We start from the raw sequence: 20,326 nt of genomic DNA on the forward strand, positions 1-20,326 counted from the left end.
TTTTTTTTTTTTTTTTTTTTTTTTTTTTTTTTTTTTTTACTGAAAACTAGGCATTGTTGGGTATTTTTGTATTTTTTGTAAGTATTCTTGAACTTCGAAGTTGCACACACTAGTTTCATCTTTGAAGTCTGGCTTCATTGGGTGTGAGCAGAGCAATATTTACTGGTGGGCTGCTTTTACTCTTGAATGAGGTGACAAATACCAACTTCAGTTCTCTATCCTGTACCCATAATTTACACAGCGTTTTTAGGCTGCCTGGTAGGAACAGACATAGTTTCTGGCCCCCTTAGGAGTTCCTGCCACTGTGCATGTTGTTTTTCTATGATTTGGGTTTATTTACATCCTACAGTTCTCTTGTATGTTCTCTGTGCCCAGTTCTGCTCCACTGAATCTGCAGAAGGGACTTTCCATGAATCTCCAGTGGGGTTGGGGGCTCTCGCTCATTTCCTCCTTTCCCCCATCTCCTGTTCCTTTCCTTCTGTTACTCTGTCCATGCTCTGGCTGCTTTGACATCCCTCACCCATCCTTCAGCTCCATCCTCTCAGCTCAAGAACATCACCAGATCCACCTGGGCTTCTCTTTCCTCTTCTGCAGTCCGGAGATTTGCAAACTCCAAATGCAGAAGGCTTGAGATCATATGGAATAAAAGGAGAGTGGGCAGAGCTGCCTGTCACTTGTCTAAGTGTTGGATGTCCATGGCTCAGTGCAAGACCCGCAGAGCTTCCTGGTCTTTGACTGCCTTCCTTGCTGTGGAAACAGTTTCACTGTCTGTTCTGATTGTCCTCAAACTCATGCTCTTTTCATGATCCTCTACCCTCAGCGATTCCTTAAATTGTATGTCAGCCCCCAAGTAAGAAACTGTTTTTGGTTTTTCATCTGGCTATAAACTGTGTCCGTACTTTTGAATGGCTGAAATCATAAAAAGGCATTCTCTCACCGTTTTCTAGCTGTGGGATTATGTCCTGCGATTCAGACGGATAGCTTAGCATCACTTTTTAGTCCTCAGCTAAAAGACTAAAGATCTCTCATTATCCAAAAAAGATGATTGGATGAGCAATACAGAGTCCATTAATAAAAATACAAATGACTACTGGATGTGGTGATGCACACCCTTAATTTCAGCACTCAAGAGGCAAAGGCAGGCAGATCTCTGTGGACTTGAAACCAGCCTTGTCTACATAATGAGTAGCAAGCCAGGGCTACATAGTAAGGCCCAATGTCAAAAACAAAACAATAAAAGCTACACACAGGGAAATGTCTCAGTGGGCAAAGCGCTTGTCCAACAAATGTGGGAACCTGGGTTCAAATTGCCAGAAACCATGTAAAGTCAGTCAGACATGGTCATACATATCTAAAATCCTAGTATTTTTAAAGCAAGTTGGGAGGAAGAGACAGATCTCCAGTGGTTCATGGGCCAGCTCGCCTGGTATATGCAATAGGAAATAAACCTATTTCAAAGTGAGAAAGGTTAGGACGAATAACCCAAGGTTCTCCTATGACCTTCATACACACCATATGACATTCATGGTGGTACTCATCCTAAATGAACACACACATTGTACACACACACACACAAATTTTTAAAAGAACATGTTAAGTTACAGAAGGAATTTTCCCTGCAGTCCCACAACTGGCTGTGGTCCAAAATATGGCCCCTTGTCTCTTTTATAAATAAAGTTTTATGGGAACACAGCCCAGTCCATTCCTTGATGTCCCCTCTGTGGCTATGCCAGAGCCTAACACACTCCTCGGCCCTCTGCAGAACATGCTTTTGAACTCCTGTTTTATTTCACTGCTGTTGAAGCAAGAAATAAAAATCACAAGGCCAAAAGTGAAGACTCAAAAGAAAAAGTAGAATAAACTAAACTGTACTGGAGTAGAAGATTCTAGAACACTTGCTGTGAGAAATTTGCACAGCAGGATTAGCCTAAACTTCATCACTAGCCACCGAATATATTTTACATATTTTTGCCCAACTTAAAAATAGAAATTTGGTTGTCCAAAGAGTATGTGTTCCCTTGTATGGGTAGTATTTATACAGTTAAGGTTAGCAGTTGTTTTAAGGAAACAACACATCACAAATCAGAGGAGTGCGTTTAAAACCCTCTTTGTGCAGTTACTTTGTGCAGTTCTCCCTTGTGTCCAGAAAAAGCTTATCATATTTGGACTTGGAGCAGAATACCGCCGCTTCAGTGCTAGTGTCCGACATTTCCATCTAGACCACTCTGCCAGGGGACTCACAGACACAGGTTACTTACAGCAGCAAATTATCTACAATTTACTATAGATATTGCCATCTGCCCTTATTTTATGTAAGTTACATTTGGCTTAGTTGAGTTACTCACTGGGTCTTTCTCTTTGCCTTCTACTCCAGTTGATACAGATACGGGAGTAACCTGGTTTGCCTTGGTTTTGTTGTTTTTAATGTTTACTTATTTATGAGCATGTTTGAGAGGTCAGAAGATGGTGTCGCATCGCCTGGAACTGGAGTCATAGGCAGTTGTGACCTGGCATGCTGGTGCTGGGACTGAACCCTGGTTCTCTTTGTAAGCATTCTGAACTGCTGGGACATCACTCCAGACCCATTTGTTTGTTTTTAAGACAAGTTCTTGTGTAGCCCAGGCTGGCCTTGAACTCAAGATCCTTCTGTCTCAGGAGGGATTACAGACTTGTGACTCTTTTCTTAGGGTTACTATTGTTGTTGTGAAACAGCGTGACTAAAAGCAAGTTGGGTAGGAAAGGGTTTATTTTGCTTATGAAGTTTCCACATCTCTCTACATCAGAGGAAGTAAGGGCAGGCAGGAATCTGGAGGCAGGAACTTATGCAGAAGCCATGGAGGGAGGTTGGTCACTGGATTGCATCTCTTGGCTTGTTCGACCTACTTTCTTATAGAACCCAGGACCACCAGCCTAGGGATGACCACACCCACCGTGGACAAGCACAGTCCTTTCCCCTCCCACCTACACCCGTCAGTCACTAACTAGGAGAATGCTCTACAGGCTTGCCTCCCATCAGATATTATAGAGACATTTTCTCAGAGACTGTGCCTTTCTGTGGCCCCAGCTGACTTAGAACTCTCCATGGACACAGGGCTTGCCTTGAACTTGGAGCCAGTCCCCTGCCTCTGCCTCTTCTTCCGCTGTGTTGGGGTTACAGGATTGTGCCACCATGCCCAGTGATACTTAAATACAGAGGATTTCTGCTGTTTTGGGACACCTGACCTTCATGCAGTCTGGGCTATAAATGGAGGTCTGCCTTCCCAAATATGTGAGTGATGAGAGAGACAATTTAACAGATTTCTGGAATGCCAGGGATGGATACATTGACCACCAAGTAGAACAGAGGAAGAAACTGAACACAGACTCCTGGAAAGCCTTACAAGTATCAGGAATAAAACCAAGAGACAGTGGGGCTCCAGAGGAGACTGGTAAGCTCAGAACACTTGAATGTATTTTATTTTAGGTTCTAATGTCACCAGAGAGCGGATAATTTATTTGCGAAACAAAAACAAGGTTGAAATAAATTCATGGGATCTAATAGTGGGGCTGGGGAGATGGTTTAATGGTTAAGAGTGCTTGCTGGTTTTGCAGAGAACTGGGTTTGGTTCCCAGCACCCACATGGGGTAACTCACAATTCTCTGAAGCCACTCCACTTCCTAGGGATCTCACCCTTTCTCAGGTTTGTAGGTACTACACACTTGTAGTGCTTGCACATACATATACACGGGTGTGCACACACATAGAAATTACATAAATGGAGCTGGGGAGATGGCTCAGTGTTTAAGGACACTAACCACCAAGCATGACGACCCACGTGGTAGAAGGAGAAGACTGACCCCTGCAAGTTTTCCTCTGACTTCCACATGTGTGACTATGCCCATACACAAGCCCACTTTTTTTTTTTTAAAAGTTTGGAGCTGGTAAGATGGCTTAGCAATTAAGAGCATTTGCTGCTCTTACAAAGGACCTGGGTTCCCAGAGCCAACGTGGCAGCCCATAGCCATTTGTAATTACAGTTCTAGAGGATTCAATTCCTCTTCTGGCCTCCAAGTCCCAGTATGTGGTGCACACACATGGAGACAAAACACTTGTATACATAAAAATAAGCCCTTTTTGTCTTTAAGGTTTAGAACTAAATAATGGCAAAATCCAAAAGAATGAGGCTCAGGTTGGCTGTAGGTGTCTCAACACTGATGGTGGATATAGAAATAAGTCTTTGGGGCTCTGAGGACCACTGATGTTCAGCTCTGAATTCTTTCCTTAGACTATCAAGTACCAGGGTAAAATACATGGTTTTAATGTTCCATACACTGGATGTGTTCCAGAAAAGCCATAGATTAATAATCTACAGGAGTGCTGACTCGATTGTAAGCAGAACCAGTTCGGGTTTATTGAACCAGAAGAGGAATTTATTGAAAGGATATTGGATAACTCACAGGATGATTGGGAAGATAAAACCAACCTTAGGGAACAAGTGGGAGGCAAGGAAACCTAGACAGCTAGAGCCACAGCTAAGACAAAAACCCCAAAGGGGCACAGCGTTCGAGTTTCTCTGAGGCTAGCCAGCCTCCTGTGCCTCTATAACGATCGTCATGGTGCTGTGGTGACACCACCGCGATTATCATCAGTATCTGATGTTTCCTAGGGTTCAAGTCCAGGGTGGCTCTGTGCTTTGCCTCCACCTAGGTCAAGGACTTAAGAGTTTTCCAACTTGTAGCCCTTTTTGATCCAGAAATTTTTATATGACCCCAGGTACATATTATACATATATAATAGGTATACAAACTAAGCATTTACTGATAATAGATTATTTAAGAATTGTTTCAAGCCATTTTTGTATAACATGCAATTTTACAAACACTTATTTAGGACAAAGGCAAATTTGCATACTGATAAAACAGATGTGCTTTTTATTTTAAAATGAACAATGAAATCTTGAGCTGGGAAAATTGCACCTCAATAGTAGATCACGGGCCTGGCCTGCTCAGGTTCTGGGTTCAGTCCCCCAATATTCAGATTCAGGGGTGAGGAGCTAAAGGAATTAAATCTTGGCAGAACACCACAAACTAAAGCATATTCAACCTTTTTCACAGTAAATTGATATTTCTTGAGAACACCAGTCACACAGATAAGTAAATGGCAGAAATATGATTGGGGGCTATTTCAGAAATGCTGGGAAATCCTGCCTTATCCTCGCGTTTTTAATGAGACTGAAGTCAACTCAAGCAGTAGTTTTTGGATTTTTTGAATTCTAAGACTGCACTCCAATGGTACACTAATGTGATTTTCCTATGCTGAGGAACAATGGTAGGAAAACACTAAAAAGTCTTTTGTTTTCCGTAATTAAGCCACAGTGTTGCTGTCAGCAGAAAGCTCTATGTGTATGGAGGAAACAGTAGTTTGTGACTTACTTAATCTCAGGTCTGTGCTGTTTCCTGGGGTGTGTTCATTGGTGTTTTTCTGAAGTGATGGTGTGTTCGGTGCACACGGTCGGTGTCTTGTGTGTTCAGAACCAAGGCTGAGGTGAAGGTGTCTGATACAGTATGGGTGAACACCCACGATCACTTCATGTTGTTTAATTTTGGGTTAACTTTTTATGGTTGCACATTCAAAAGCCTTTGTCTACTACCAATTACTGTGTGTGTGTGTCCTAAATGTGGTTATGCAAACTTCCATGTAGGATCAAGACCCTCGTCTTAAGAAGCTAGATGTTAAGTATGGTCTGGCTAAGGTTGCAGAGAAACTAGAAGAGAAGTAGTTTCAGCTTCTGAAGCAGATGGAGCTACTTGCCATGCACACTGATAAAAGAACTTTTTTTGTTTGTTTGTTTCTGTTTTTGTTAGGGGCCCAGGTTCCAATACCAGGCAGATAAAATAATGTCTACCAGAGGCTTCAGCACTGTGACAGTGAAGGAAGATGGCAGAACAATAGCCATGTTGGGGACTGGGAAGCAGCCCAAGGGCTCGGCAGCAGATTGGGAGATGTAAGCAGAATGAAGACTGGGGATTCTGTAGAATATCTAAGATGGAGAGAGAGAGAAGCAGAGGGTGTATAGTAAAGGCAAGAAAGAACTAGACATACAGTGAGAAAGCACAAACGCTACGGGAGCTTATCCTGACAAGCTGGAAGCATCCATTCACCTCAGATATAGCAGCAGCAACAGGTCAAAGAACTGGTTCTACCCAAAGCCAGCTTGGGAGCCACTGAGTTCACCTGGACTTAACTTCAAAGGGCAGTTTATCAGATAGAGGCTAAAGCACCAAGAGGTCTACACCAGCAATAGTTAACTGAAAGGAAATGCAAACTCTGTTGTATTTGACTTTGACATGAATAAACATTTCAATAATTAATCACGATGTACATAAATGGCCTATTTATCCAAGGGTATAGTGTGTTTATGGGGGAAAGGGAGGAGAGGTGAATATCGCATCACTGGAAGATAGCAGCACAGAATAACAAAGTTGGCTAAATCAAAAGTGGCTGTGTAAGCATATTACATAGGGACACCAGCAGCAATGGTGACATTGGTTCTCCTGGGAAGGCAGCCACTGTAAATGCTCTGAAATGGTAGACCTTGGGGCTTCTATTTATGTTCAAATTATCTTAAATTGTTGTCAACAACAATGTAGCAGGGCTGGACAGAGTTGAGTAGTTAAGAAAGAAAATTGTTACTCCTGCAGGGGAGACCTGGGTTTGATTCATAGCACCCACGTGGAGACTCACAACTTTCTGTAACTCTAGTTCCAGGGGATCCCACACCCTCTTCTGACCTGTGTGGGCATACTCCATGCACACAGTACACAGACATGCATGCAAGCAAAACACCAATATCATGGTTAAAATAAAAAGCAATATGCAGGGCAGGTAAAGAGATGGCCAGTGGTTACAAATGCATAGTGCTGTTACGGAGGACCCGAGTTGGTTTCTCGGCACCCATGTTGGGTGGCTTACAATTACCTATAACCCTAGCTCCAGGGACATGTGACATCTCTGTCCTTTGAGGACACCTGCAGTCAGATGCGTATACTCCCACAGAAACAAACACATACACAACAGCATAATTTAAAAAAAATCCATAGGAAGGAAGACAGAGACTCGTTCATGACTAGGTGGCTTCTAAGCACTGTGTGTCAGCTTGCAGCTGCTTCTCGTTTAGAAACTCGTAAATGGAGAATTGGATCCCCAAGTGAGTCCATACATTAAAGTTATAGTGAGGTTTAAAAGTCAGAAAGAGGGAAAGTGGCTGAGTGTGGGTGCAGGAAATCATGGTGGGAAGATGGCATGGGGCCTCAGGTCACCTGTTCAGGTTTGGTTTCTCTAGGTTCCTCACACACAAGCTCACACAGGATGCTGTTCTGAACTTAATTAACCCTTAGATCTCACTGCAGGATTCCCGGTGCATTCCTTTCGGTTTGTGTGCATCCTCCTCAGTAGCAAGGACCATTGTTTCCCCCTCCAGGACTTGGCCATTTATGGTGGACACAGCTGGGAAGAGACGAGTATTTGAGAAACGGCTGTTTGATTTTGACACAGAGTCTCCTTAAGTAGCCCTGGCGGCCTCACAACTCACTGAACTCTCCTGCCTCTGCCTCCTGAGTGCTGGGATTAAAAGATGTTTGTCACCAAGCCTCAATTGCTACACAAATGCCAGAGAAGAAGTACCTGTTGGGGTTATACTGTGGTATTGCTTGTATAAATGTCATAAGTTTAATATGTGGATGTGGCTGTTTTAAAAATACAATAAAATGTTACAAAAATAAGCATGACGTCATTGCCTCATTTCCTTTCATTGTACTTCACAGAAATAGCCAGCACGAACGTTGATAATGGATCTTCGTATGTGGTCCAGGCTAGCTTCCTTGTTATCTTCCTGCTTCCACTTCCTAGCTTAGTTTGCCATGGATCTTTCCATGCCTCTCTCCCCTATGAGGAACTTTTCTTCAACAGTTTTATGCTCCCCACTCCCCCATGTGATCGTATATTTCTTCCTACACACCTCTAATCACCACAGTATTTTTTCTGTGTGGTGCTTAGACTCCAGCCCATGCACTGACAGACACAGTTATGTACACATATGTACACATATTACAGGCTACAACACTAAAACATTGTGGTAGGGAATGGGAGATTGATCCCTTGTCTTATTCAGTATAAATGAACAAATAAATAAATGTATGATGGGCATGTCCTTTGCTTGCTCTGGGGATCCTAAACCACGTAAGACTTGAGCTTCTGGGCTGGGCATATTGGTACACACTTTTAATCCCAGCACTCAGAGGCAGAGGCATGAAGACCTCTGTAGATTCAAGTCCAGCTCAGACTACTTAGTGAGCTCCAGGCTATGTAGTGAGATTCTATCTAAAAAAATGAAACTTCTGGACCATGAGTCTCATGTAAAATCATGCTGTGGCAGCCCACAAGTTGCTATGGAAGCAGAGGATGCTCATCTCCTGCATCAGAAAAGTCAAGGTTAGAATCTGTACAGACCACATTCGCTAATTAGCTCAGTACAGAAAGAGTGTGTTAATACCTATTCCACAGAGTCATCATTAACATTTATGGAGAAATTATTATATAATAGTGTTGAATGCTCAGTCACAGCTTAAGTAAAACTGTAGTTTGTTAATTATGATATTACGCAGTTATGAGGAAGCAAAGTCACTACGCGCAGTACCAGGTATCACTCCGAGTTAGCATTGCTGTTATTTGTTAAAAAAAAAAAAAGACAAAGTATTACACTATGGTGGTATATCTCTATATATACTTAGATTTATTTACATAGAACCTCTGAAAAATCGTTGTCCAAGTAACTTCCCAGTGCTTATTTTTGAGAAAGGGACCTGGGGACCAAGAGCAGGAGAAAATCTTGCCTTTCACATTTACCTGTTTGTGGTGATTAAAGTGCAGTTTGCATTTATTATAGAAAGAAGAGCTTCGGCTTTCCTTAATGGATAAAATAATCTCCATGTGTATTATAAAGGCAATATCAAGGGGCTAGAGAGGTAGCCCAGTGGGTAAGAGCTCTTACTGTTCTTGCAGAGGAGTGGGGTTCTAGCACATGTCACATGGCTTACAGTCTCCTGTCACGCCAGCTCCAGGGGCTTCACTACCCTCTTCAAGCCTCCAAGGACACCTACACATACATATTTGTGCACACATGCATGCAAATAGATAAATGAATGAATAAGGCACTGGAGAAATGGCTATGTGGCTGAATCCTTCTTCCACCAGCAGGGGACTGGAGTTCAGTTTCCAGCACCCATATCAGGTAGCTCAAAACTGTCCGAGACTCCAGCTCCAGGAGAGTCACGTTTTTCTGGTCTCTGTGGGCACCTACACACAAACTAAAATAAGGTGGTATTGATTTGCAGTAATTCTTACAATGTTTTTATGTGGCCATTTTCCCCAAGCTTCTTGTGACACGGTGATATGCCTTGACGAGGCATACCAGTTCTGGGCTCTGGAGAATTTTGCTGGATATTTTAAATTTCAGTCTTCTCACGTTGAATGGAAGGCGATGGCAACTGCCGTACGGAGAGATCGTTAGATGCCGTTGCATAATCAAGTACAAAGTAGTTAACATAGGTGTCTTATAAGGCTGTGTCAGGACCTTTGCTTGGGCTATCAGTCTTTCCGTTTACCTAAAGTTAAAGGGCTCAGTCCCCAAGCCGCATGTCTTACCTGTGCTTTTGACTGACCAGCTGTGAATCAGCTGCCTTGAGCACTTTACTTATCCTTACTGGCTGAATATGAAGGCAATTCCAGAGGAAAAAGATGGTTGATGAGGTACAGAGAAGGATGTGGTACCTCCTTGATTATCAATCTCCATGATTACTTACTCAGAACCTTCTGAACCCAGTGTTTTGAGTTTTTAACAGAAGCTTCATTATATAAGCATGAGTCGTTTAATTATTGCCCATTGACAACCAACTCAACCATTTATCCCCCTTTCCCTGTCTGAAAATTTAAGTTGGGGCTAAATTCTCTATTATGGCTGGAGACTGACACTCCTTCACAGACTTGTGTCTTGAATACTGTTTCCCAGTTTGGGGAGTTATTTGTTGTAGGGTTATGGAACCTTTAGGAGGTGGGACTTAGGTCACTAAGGGCATATCTCTGAAGGGGACACCAGTCCCTAGTCCTGGTCACTGTGCTATGATGCTGGCGTCCTCTGTACTACTGATAGCTTACACTCCACTGTGCCTTTTCCTCTGTGATAGGCTGAAAGTCCAAAAACTATGAGCTCAAATCAAACCTTTCCTCCCTCATTATTTCTGTCAAGTATTCTGTCACAGGAGCACAAAAGTAATAATATAAGCCCCAACCCTCTAGTAACTGCCACCCCTCAACTCGTCGATATACCAAAGTCAGGTCACTAGAAAATCCTGAGATTTGGGGAGTTGTGTGTAAGGACACCAAATGAAGACGGACCAAATACATGTTTCATATCACAGTTTTCAACCAAGATGCTCACACTGTGAGTAGACAAAATGATGACAGACAGAAGAGACTCAGCTGCATAAGTCAGTGGAGGCAAAAATCACCTACACTATCTAATGTAGCTTTTTGCTTTACTACGTATATAGGATTCAATTAGCCATGTTCAGCTTTAAAACAATAATAACCTATCACAGATAAAAATTTAGCCTTTGCCCAGAGTCCAAACACTATAGGCATGTTCGCATCAGGGACTTAAAGGGACTTGAATGTCGTTCATTCAAGACTAGTCAACCCTCCCATTCATGAAATGGAAGAAAGGGGATAAAGTAAACCAGCAGAAATACTCCCTTAAGAAAGTGGAGCACCATATAGTGACCACTTTCCACAGCCCCCTGTGTCTTCAACAGGAATGGCAGATGGGAACTGACTTGGTAGGGGTGGGATGACTGATGGAGCTGCTAATGGCCTGTCCAGTTGGACACTCTGAAAAGGATATCTTGGGCTGCCTTGCTTCCATAGCTTGTTTGTGGTGTGGGTTTCTATGCCTCATGATTAATACCCTTAAGAGACTGAGACATCCCAGACCTGTGTTCAATTACCTAGCACTTACTGAACTGTCTGATATTTAGAATTGGTTTGCTTTGTTGATGCTTAGTAACCAGAGTCACACATGGAAACTAAGAGACTGAGCTCCTTGAAGTTAGAGCTCAGTCTCTTAGCAGTAGCCCTCTGGGGACTTTGTGCTTTCTTAGGCCTTTCGCTCAACACAAATTAAAATGGCCTAGGGTGATAAGGCAAAAGTCACATATACCTCAGCTGCCGGCCAGAGGCTAGATCTTGACTGAATGAATAGGTAGATTTTGGGCCTCCAAGCTCTTCTTGGATCCCAGACTTCAAACTTTGCCTTCAGTTGACTTTGCCTTGGATAGAGGTGACAGTTGTCTGAACTCTTTGGGTTACTCTTCACAGATGTAGCAGGACCAAAACTTACTATCAGGCGGTCTAGCCTCTGTCTGTAACAGCTTTCCAATCGCCACAAGAAGTCACACACACATGCGCACAAACCGTAGCATTCTACATTCTGCCAGGACCCTGCAGCTCCCCATTGCACCCCGGCCCATCCTGACTTACATCCTGCTGCTTACAACACACTTCCAGTGTTTCAACCCAAAGACCTTTTGATAAAGATATTTTTATTGGCTAAAGCAACAAAAAGGTGTGGAGAAGACCAAGTACTGCTCCTGATGGAGGAGCCGAGTCAGACTCCATTCTCTCTATCCCTGTCTTCAAGCCCATAAGTTTTGCCTGTAGTTCCAGGAAAAACCTGAGTTGAGTCATCCCTTTCTTCCCCAGCTGTGGCCTTATCCCAATGAACCTAGTCACCGTGGGGGTGGGCCAGGAGGCAACATGGCCATTAGCCAAACCTAGGTATGTTCAAATACACTCAAACTCTGAGGGGGAAAGGCTGGTTCTCCAGAGAGAGGGAACAGTGGCCAGGATAACTCAAAACTACGCAACATATATGGATTGGACAAGAGAGCTGGGAGCAGGAAGTGATTTGAGGAATGCAAATTGCTGCATTGTCTTTCCTGGGCCATTTGATGAGCCCTTAGCCTAGCCCTGTGGAATAGAAAAATAATGTGCACACACATGCACACTGCGCATAATACTCAATCTTTCACAAAGCCAACGTATCATTTTAACATAATCAGGATCAAAATTGATGAGCTGTTGGGCTGGAGGTGATGGGTTGGTTGGTAAAAAGCTTTGCTGTCCTGAGTGTAGTGGAATCTCAGCACTGGGGAGCTGGAGACGAGTGGATTCGTGGAGCTCACTCACTGACCAGCTAGACTTGCCTAATAGACAAATTTGAGACCAATAAAAAAAAAAAGTCTTATTTTAAAAATCAAGATGAGTGGTGCACGAGGAACACCACCTGAAGTTATCCTCTGGCTTCTACACACACAAAATGCATCGGCTGGTTTTTTTTTTTTTTTTTGGTTATTTTGTTTGTTTGTTTGTTTGTTTTTTTCCAGTGTGTATTTGAGACTTGTGGAGTGTAGGGTATAGGTTGGAGTAAACTGATCATCAATGGCTACTGCTATTGGACTGGGTTAGCCAGAAACTTTTCATTGACAAGCCAGATAGCCATCATCCTCTAGTAAGTTACCTGTATCCTATATCATAGGCAGTCAATCTGAAGTTGCAAGTCTCACTAGAAGAAGCTTCCTAAAAGGAGCTTGGTACACGTTGTCCCACCAGGTGTCTAGCTGTAGAGACCCTTGCTCTAAACACACATAATAGTCGGATGTTAAATACTTCCCAAGCTCTTAGTCTCCTGTCTTGGACTATACACCAGGGAAGGAAGTGATTCCTATCCTCCTTGCTCACCACGGTTCCTAACTACAGTCCCCAGTATGTATATAGAATATGTTAAAAGGGATATTCAGTGCAGTGAAAACTAAGTTCAAAACTTACATGAAGGTTTCTTACTTGCCAGCTATGAGTGGTGTTGGTTGTAGCTCGTGATGGTGTATTTGCAATGTTTATTTTTTCTGATGAAGCGCCATTTGTAGCCTGTAGCTTGTTGTGTCCTGAATCACTCATTTGATGAATGTGTATAGAAAGAGTGATTGAATGCCTACAGATTCAGGCTCCTCGCCAAGCTCCAGGATGCTAAGATAAATGAGAACTGTCTTAAAGGAAATGAGAGGCAGAGAAGTAGCCAGTGAGTGTTAGGGTTTAAGCAAATACTATAGTTAGGGAACACAAGGAGGAGCATCCAACCAGGTCAGATCGAGAAATCCCCACGAATGTGAACTAATATTCCATAGTGCTTGAGATGTTCTTAGCAAGCAGCCCTGTGCCCTGCATATACATTGAAACGGTGGGTAAATGATGAAGCCAGAGCTGAAGGGTCACTATGTTCAACCATCCAAGTGTAGGTCCGGCATCACTGCAGGGGCAGAGAGTTTGTGTGATGGGTTGGGCTTCTGAGTAAGACCCCGACTGTGGGGCATGACAAGGCACAGAGTTGAGTAGAGCAGGAGAAGGAAAGCACAAACAGGACCCGTGACAGCTATCTCCCCTTCTGATTACAGGCAAAGCGAAGGCTGGAGCTGGGCGAGAGTGGCCATCAGTACCTCTCAGATGGTCTAAAAACCCCCAAGGGCAAAGGAAGAGCTGCACTACGGAGTCCTGATAGTCCTAAAAGTAAGGATGCTTTCATCTGTTTCCCTGTTCTCCTTGGTGTGGGACTCCCAACTCGCAAAGCTTGTGGCTGGAAGGGTGCCAAGGTGTGAATAATTTTGGCATGTTTTCTTCTTTATTCCTTTCTGTGCCTATCCAAAGATAAATAAATAAATACAATTTCTCCTGGCACCTAGCAAAAGGCGGTAGTCACTCTAGTACCTGAATTCATTTGCATTTTAAACTAGTCAGATTTAATTTTCCCTTCCCTTAATGGCCGTCACTTGAGTGCAAGGGTGAAGGCGCATGTGGTGGCGTAAATGATCCCTCTGCCAACCTTGTTCTCCAGCTCATCACACCGTAGCCTAGAAACTGGACAGAACTTGCCTAACACGAGGAGGCCTAGGCTCAGTCCCCGGCACCACATAAACTGACAGTGGTAGCACACATCCATCGTCCCAGAATTTGGGAATTAGACGGGAAAAGGTCATGAGGTCAGCATCATCCTCAGCTGCCTGGTGAGCTCAAGGCCAGCCTGGGGTACACAATACCTTGTCTCAGGAAGGAACGAAAGGAGAAAGTAGGAGTTGTGCTAAGTCCCAGCTAATTTCTGCCTCAGTGAATACTGTCTTCATGTCATTTGGGAAGGAAACGAACATGTTATAAACAGCCAGATATCTCCTCTGTTTCTGCACTTACTGCAAAAGCTACCTTAGACTTGGCTCTTCTTTGCCCCTGATTTCTCTGTTATGCATCTGCAGTCTATGTGAAAGGGCTAAATTAGAACCTCAACGTGCCCTCTGACAGAAGAATAGCACAATGCTAAATAATGACATTTCCTTTAAAGGAGCTGGGAGCTTGAACTGTTGGGGCTATTCTTCATCAAAATAAGACTTTTTCTGAAAGATAGATTGACAAGGGATAACATAGCAGGCGAGGTTGGGTCTGTTTGAGACCCTGTCTTGAACAAAGATGACCTGGATCCCTGAGTTTAGGCTTCTTAAATGGGATTCTCAGAGGCTTCAGCACCTTTTTATCCACTCAACAGATACTTTTGAACACCTCGACCCAGAGAATAGGGTAAGAGAACATAGAAACTACTGACAAAGAGTCCAAGGAAATGTTATTGCCCGACATAGGAAGTCTTTATTGTCTTCTCCTTTTCTGATAAAATAGCTCCATAGCTTCCTGTAACTTACCCCAAACAACAACCAGCTTTGCTTTAGATACTAACCTGGCTGCCGTGGGAAAGAGGGCTTGCTTAGCTGCGAAGAAGCCCTTCATTTCTTTACCTTTCCCCCTATCCCCCACCCGTTCGGTTTTTTGTTTTTCTTTAAGCTCCAAAATCTCCCTCAGAAAAAACACGATATGATACGTCACTCGGTCTGCTCACCAAGAAGTTCATTCAGCTCCTGAGCCAGTCACCTGATGGGGTCCTGGATCTGAACAAGGCAGCGGAGGTGCTCAAGGTGCAGAAGAGGAGGATTTACGATATCACCAACGTGCTGGAAGGCATCCACCTCATTAAGAAGAAGTCGAAGAACAACGTCCAGTGGATGTGAGTCGAAGCCCGCTCTCTCCCCAGGCACCAGCCAGCTCCCCGGGGGCCTTTATGACTGTCTCAGTTTATCCAAATTTTAGCTTCTACATTCAGACCCATACTTCTACCCCCCTTCTTCTTCCTCTTTCTCCCAATTTTCTCTTTCCCCCTCAAAGTTATATGTAGAAAGCCAGGGGTGAGGATGGAGCTTAGTTAGTAAGTAGAGTGCTTTCCTAGAAGGCATGAAGCCTAGGGGTCAGTCCCCAGCCCCACATATACTGAATGTGGTATTAAACAGCCCCAATCAGAAGTCAGAGTTCCCATACATAGGGAGTTTGAGGCCAGCCCCATATACATTCGGCCCTATCTCAACAGAGGATTTCTGTTCAGATATTGATGAGTCTGTATTTGATTAGCATAAATCAAGAGGATGGTGGAATTCAGTAGACCCTCTGCAGTTATAAATTGGGAAGGAAGCTTTTAACCATCACACTCAACATCTGTGCATATGTGTCATCTGCAGATGCACACGTATGTCTCTGATACTGTATCTTGGTCATCTGTGGATGAATATGAACAAACACAGTCATGAAGTGGATTCATCCCTAGTTCTAACAGATAACACATTTTCTCTGTCAATGAAAGCAAGACTTCAATATCTGGGTTTCTTCTGCAGAGATGTGTGGACTAACGTGTCTAGTTCTGCATGATAATGTCATTTGTGAGTCATGGACAGAGCCAGGGATTTTATAAGTACAGCCCTGAACTATTAAATCATATTAAAAGAGCCAAAACTGGTTAGGAAATGTTTTCAAAAAATATAATTTAAGGGCTGGCGAGGCGGCTCAGCCAGTAAAAGGATTTCCTCAAAATCCTGACAACCTAAGATTTGATCCCTGAAACATACATTAAGGTAGAAGGAGTGAACCAGTTGTCCTTTGGCCTCTGTACTCCCAACATGGCATGGTATATCCACACATTCAGAATAAGTGAAAAAAAAATGTGTAACTACAGTTCAAGGGCTGAGGGTGTAACTTAGTGGTAGAACACTTGCCCACTGTGCAGTAAGGACAGCCCTGACTAAGTAGAGTCCCCAGTGTTGAAAAAAATTGAGTAATTTCCATGTAAAGTTGAATGAGTTTAACTGTCTGTGTGTGGACTTGTGGACAGCTTGGGGACTCACTTTGACCTGTGCCTTAGAGAATCCTGTGAATTACTGCTCTTTCTCCTTGCAGATGCCTAGCACACCTGTTCGTTTGCCCCCAGGGGTGTGTGGATTAGGTGATAGTGGTAGGGGACCAGGTGGCTGCTTTTTTTTTTTTTTTCTTTTCCCTCAGAATTTGAGACTCTGGACAATTAGACTTTAAAAAAAAAAAAGAATGACCTTGAAAATAACTCTTCACCTGATTTCTGTGATGTGTGAAAAGTACATGACTGTATTTATGAAAACTGTATTTATAAAGCTCTACTCTTGCCACTTGGCTAACAAACAACACGATGTAGGTGAGGGAGGTTATTGACCTCCGAGGACTGATTTTTTTTTCCACCACCCTTTAGCTCCAGTAAAGCACCATAATCTGTGTTTGGGTTCTAGGGGCTGCAGTCTGTCTGAGGATGGGGGCATGCTGGCCCAGTGTCAAGGCCTCTCCAAAGAAGTGACCGAGCTCAGTCAGGAAGAGAAGAAATTGGATGAGCTGATCCAAAGCTGTACCCTGGACCTCAAACTGTTAACCGAGGATTCCGAGAATCAAAGATATCCTTTGTGCTGCCGGTGGTGGGTGAGCCTTCTGTACTGTGTCCAGAGCTGACAGGCTAACTTATTCACGAGGTAGATAGATGTTACTCTGGTATCATGCAAACTAGCAGTGTGTGTGTGTGTGCTTGTGTGTGCATATGTGCATATGTGTTTAATAAAGTACTTTTAGACTAGGTGGCATCATCAGTGTTGATAGCCAGGTGAGAACTATTTTTTTAAAGCATGGTACATATGGTGGAAACGTATGAATACACTCACATCGTAAGAACACACTATTAAAAGGTCTTGTAAGGTGTCTGTATCAATATCAATGATTACATTCAGCAGATTTGCCCTTGGCTTCCCAGAGTTTTAGTTCGTGTTAGCTGTCACTGTCGGGGTTCTCACCTCTATTTTCTTTTTGTCAGACATTGTAGCAGTTGGAATTTGCTGAGTCTATCTGGTTGGGCTCCAGTTGAAGATAGAAGAGTAAACTGTATCTGGGTGTGCTGGGGCTGCCTGTAATCCAGGCAACAGGGAAACTGAGTCCTGAGGGCACAGCCACCCTGGCTACAACAAGGCCCTATCTCAAGAACAAAACAAAGGAGAAATTATGCTTTTCAAAGTCAGGTGTGGTGTTGCACATCTGTGGTAGCAGCATTGGAAAGCTAAATCAGGGGTTCGAAGCTAGCCTGGGTGCCCTAGCAAGTTAAAGTTAGTCTAGGGTACATGAGCACCTGACTCAAAGAAGAAAAATCAAGAGTTCAGGGTTGTCTGTGTCTGCCTAGGGAGTTTGAGGCCAGCCTGGAAATCTTGTCTTTGAAAAAAGAAAAAGCAAGACGTAGTGGTATGTGCTTTTAATACCAGTGTTCGGGAGCCAGGTAGAGCTCCAGACCAGCCCTGTCTACATAATGAGTTTCAGTCTAACTACAGCTATATAGTGAGTATGTCGTGTCTACCTTGTCCCAAAAAATTAAATAAAATCTGAAGAATAAAGAGAGCCTGGTGTGGTGATGCCTTGCTGCAATCCCAGCTTTCAGGAGACAGAGGCAGGCAGATCTTTGTAAATTTGAGGCCAGCCTGTTCTCCATAGCAAGTTCCAGGCCATCCAAGGCTACACAATGGGACTGTGTCTGTAAATAAATAAATGAACAGTAAGTAGCTCAGTAGGTAAAGGTGCTTGCCTCCAAGCATAAATACCTGAGTCTGGCCCCTGGGATCCAGGTGGTAGAAGGGGAGAGGTGACTCCTGCAAGTTTTCCTGACCTCATAGCTTGTGCTGTGACATGCACTGTGGCACACATACCCACTCATTCACATGGGCCTTTTTAGTCCATTGTTGAATTCGAGCTCCATTTTGGAAAAGCTGCATGGTTACATATGATTGACAGCTGTCCTAAACATGGAGCTTACAGTGCTGTCATTTCTGTTGACTTTTTCTGGGACCTTCGTTACAAAACACACACACACAACCAGTTTTCTTGAAGGGGACCACTAACCAAGAAACAGATTTCAGAGGGAGTCACATCAGATGAAGCACATTTAAGTTTGTAACTTAGAAAATGGACTGATGAAATTTATCTCACTCCTCCATTCAGTTCCCAGTTGGTACAGTGTGTTCACAGATGTGTTGACATTCTGCTTCCTGCAGCTTGTTGAGTAATTGTAGATGAGTTTTATTTTAGTAAGTTCCTGTCACATAGCTTTTTGGCAGTGGGCTCAAGGTTAAAAACCTGGTTATCAATTTATATAGTATTCTCTAAAAACAAACACAGAAAACAGAACCATCGAGTGTTCCAGAAAGGCTTCTTTAGTGGGCTAAACGGTGGCCAAGAGCCTAGAATCTTCCAAGAGCATCACACTTACTCCTGCTTTAGGTGCTGAGATTTGGAGAAAGAGAGTCCAGTACAGGCAAAAACCAAAGTGTGTGGGTTCATTCATTCACTCATATTTTAAAAGCTGACCATGTCATAGACCTTAAAAGCCCAGTCAGAAGGCCGCAGGCAGATCTCTTGTGCTTGAAGCCAGCCTGGTCAACATAGCAAGGCCCAGGCCAGCCAAAGCTACATGGTGAGGCCCCATGTTTGAAAACACAAACCAAAAATAAATAAATATGAGAGTTCTGACCTCCACAGACATCAGGCATGCACACAGTGCACAGACCTATATGCAGTCAAATATTCATACACTTAAGAAAAATAAGGGTTTGGGGGGGTTGTTGTTTTTCAATTTAATCTCACTAAAGGGCAGATAAGATGGCTCTCAGTGGATAAAAATGCACAATCTTGGCTGGTGACCCGAGTTTGATCCATGGAACCCATGGTAGAGGAAGAGAAACTGACTTCTGAAAGTTGTCAGCTGACTGCTACACTTGCCGTGATGCATACACACACACACAAGTAATTTTTAAAAGATTGACTAGAAACACGATATATCAGATGTGTTTCTCCCTGTCGATTATCAAGAGAAAGCCTTGAGCCTGTTGTCTCTACTGCTGAATGTCTGTCTCTAGCTGAGTTCGTGTGAGCACATTTGTCATCCAGTAAGTAGCATGCTCTTTCATGATATCTTTTTAGGCTTAGGTTCCAGGACACTTAGAGGAATTGTTCAGTACTTGGAAGTAACTACAGAGAGTCGTGAAATGTTAATTTATTCTTTTTAACTAAGTCATTGTATCTTAAATTCATTCAGTTGCTCAGCACCTGGGAGCTGCTCACCTCCTTGGGAACCCTGAAATGTTCTAGTGATAATAATAACAAGGGTAATTTTTCTAACAGAAATAATGACGCGCTGATCTCCAGGCAATACGTAATCACACCAGCCCAGGTGCACTCAAGTAAACAGGCTGTCTGCCCGAGCAGTCGACTCCATCCTTCCCCTGATGTATTTGCTCTTTATTCATTCATTTGGTGCCTGCTGACACTTGCTAATAGCAAGCAGAAGTAGCTATGGTCTCAAATTTTGATTAGTAAATCTTACCTCCCCCACCCCGCTGCAAATTAGAACCATCTGTCAATCAGTTTGATTGACGGGGCACTTCACTGAAGTTCATGGAATACCAGTACACAAGACTGGGAAGATAAAGTATAGATTTCTTTTAGTCTTAAACATCAACCAGAAAGGAAGGGCCATGAGGAATCCATTTATCTGACGATCCAAAAGGGAAGGCATACCTGTTTTTTCAAGTCATGAGACCATGGGTAATTTTCTATGTCTGTTATGTCGTTTTTATGATAGCTATGTCTGTGGCAACGAGGTGGAAGATTTCCTTAACGCTCATCACGTTAGCTTATGTTACATATCAAGATATTCGAAAAATTAGTGGCCTTAAAGACCAAACTGTCATAGTTGTGAAAGCCCCTCCAGAAACAAGACTTGAAGTGCCTGATTCAATAGAGGTAAGGAGACAGCGATGCGGTCCA

General features: G+C 43.3%; 1 protein-coding gene across 3 annotated transcripts in view; it reads left to right on the top strand.

The window, feature by feature from the left end:
- E2f3 (E2F transcription factor 3) overlaps positions 1-20,326 on the top strand; it is a 78,457-nt gene that overhangs the window by 51,268 nt on the left and 6,863 nt on the right. For 2 of the 3 annotated variants that reach the window (XM_028775678.1, XM_028775679.1), the window contains exons 2-5: positions 13,543-13,654; positions 14,969-15,188; positions 16,765-16,923; positions 20,188-20,302. In XM_028775678.1, coding sequence (XP_028631511.1) covers positions 13,543-13,654; positions 14,969-15,188; positions 16,765-16,923; positions 20,188-20,302 — 606 coding nt within the window. The remainder of the gene's footprint in view (positions 1-13,542; positions 13,655-14,968; positions 15,189-16,764; positions 16,924-20,187; positions 20,303-20,326) is intronic. The other variant, XM_028775681.1, reaches the window with a different exon arrangement.

This window comes from Grammomys surdaster, unplaced genomic scaffold (genome assembly GCF_004785775.1).
Source record: "Grammomys surdaster isolate TR1022 unplaced genomic scaffold, NIH_TR_1.0 258, whole genome shotgun sequence".
Lineage (NCBI taxonomy): Eukaryota > Metazoa > Chordata > Mammalia > Rodentia > Muridae > Grammomys > Grammomys surdaster.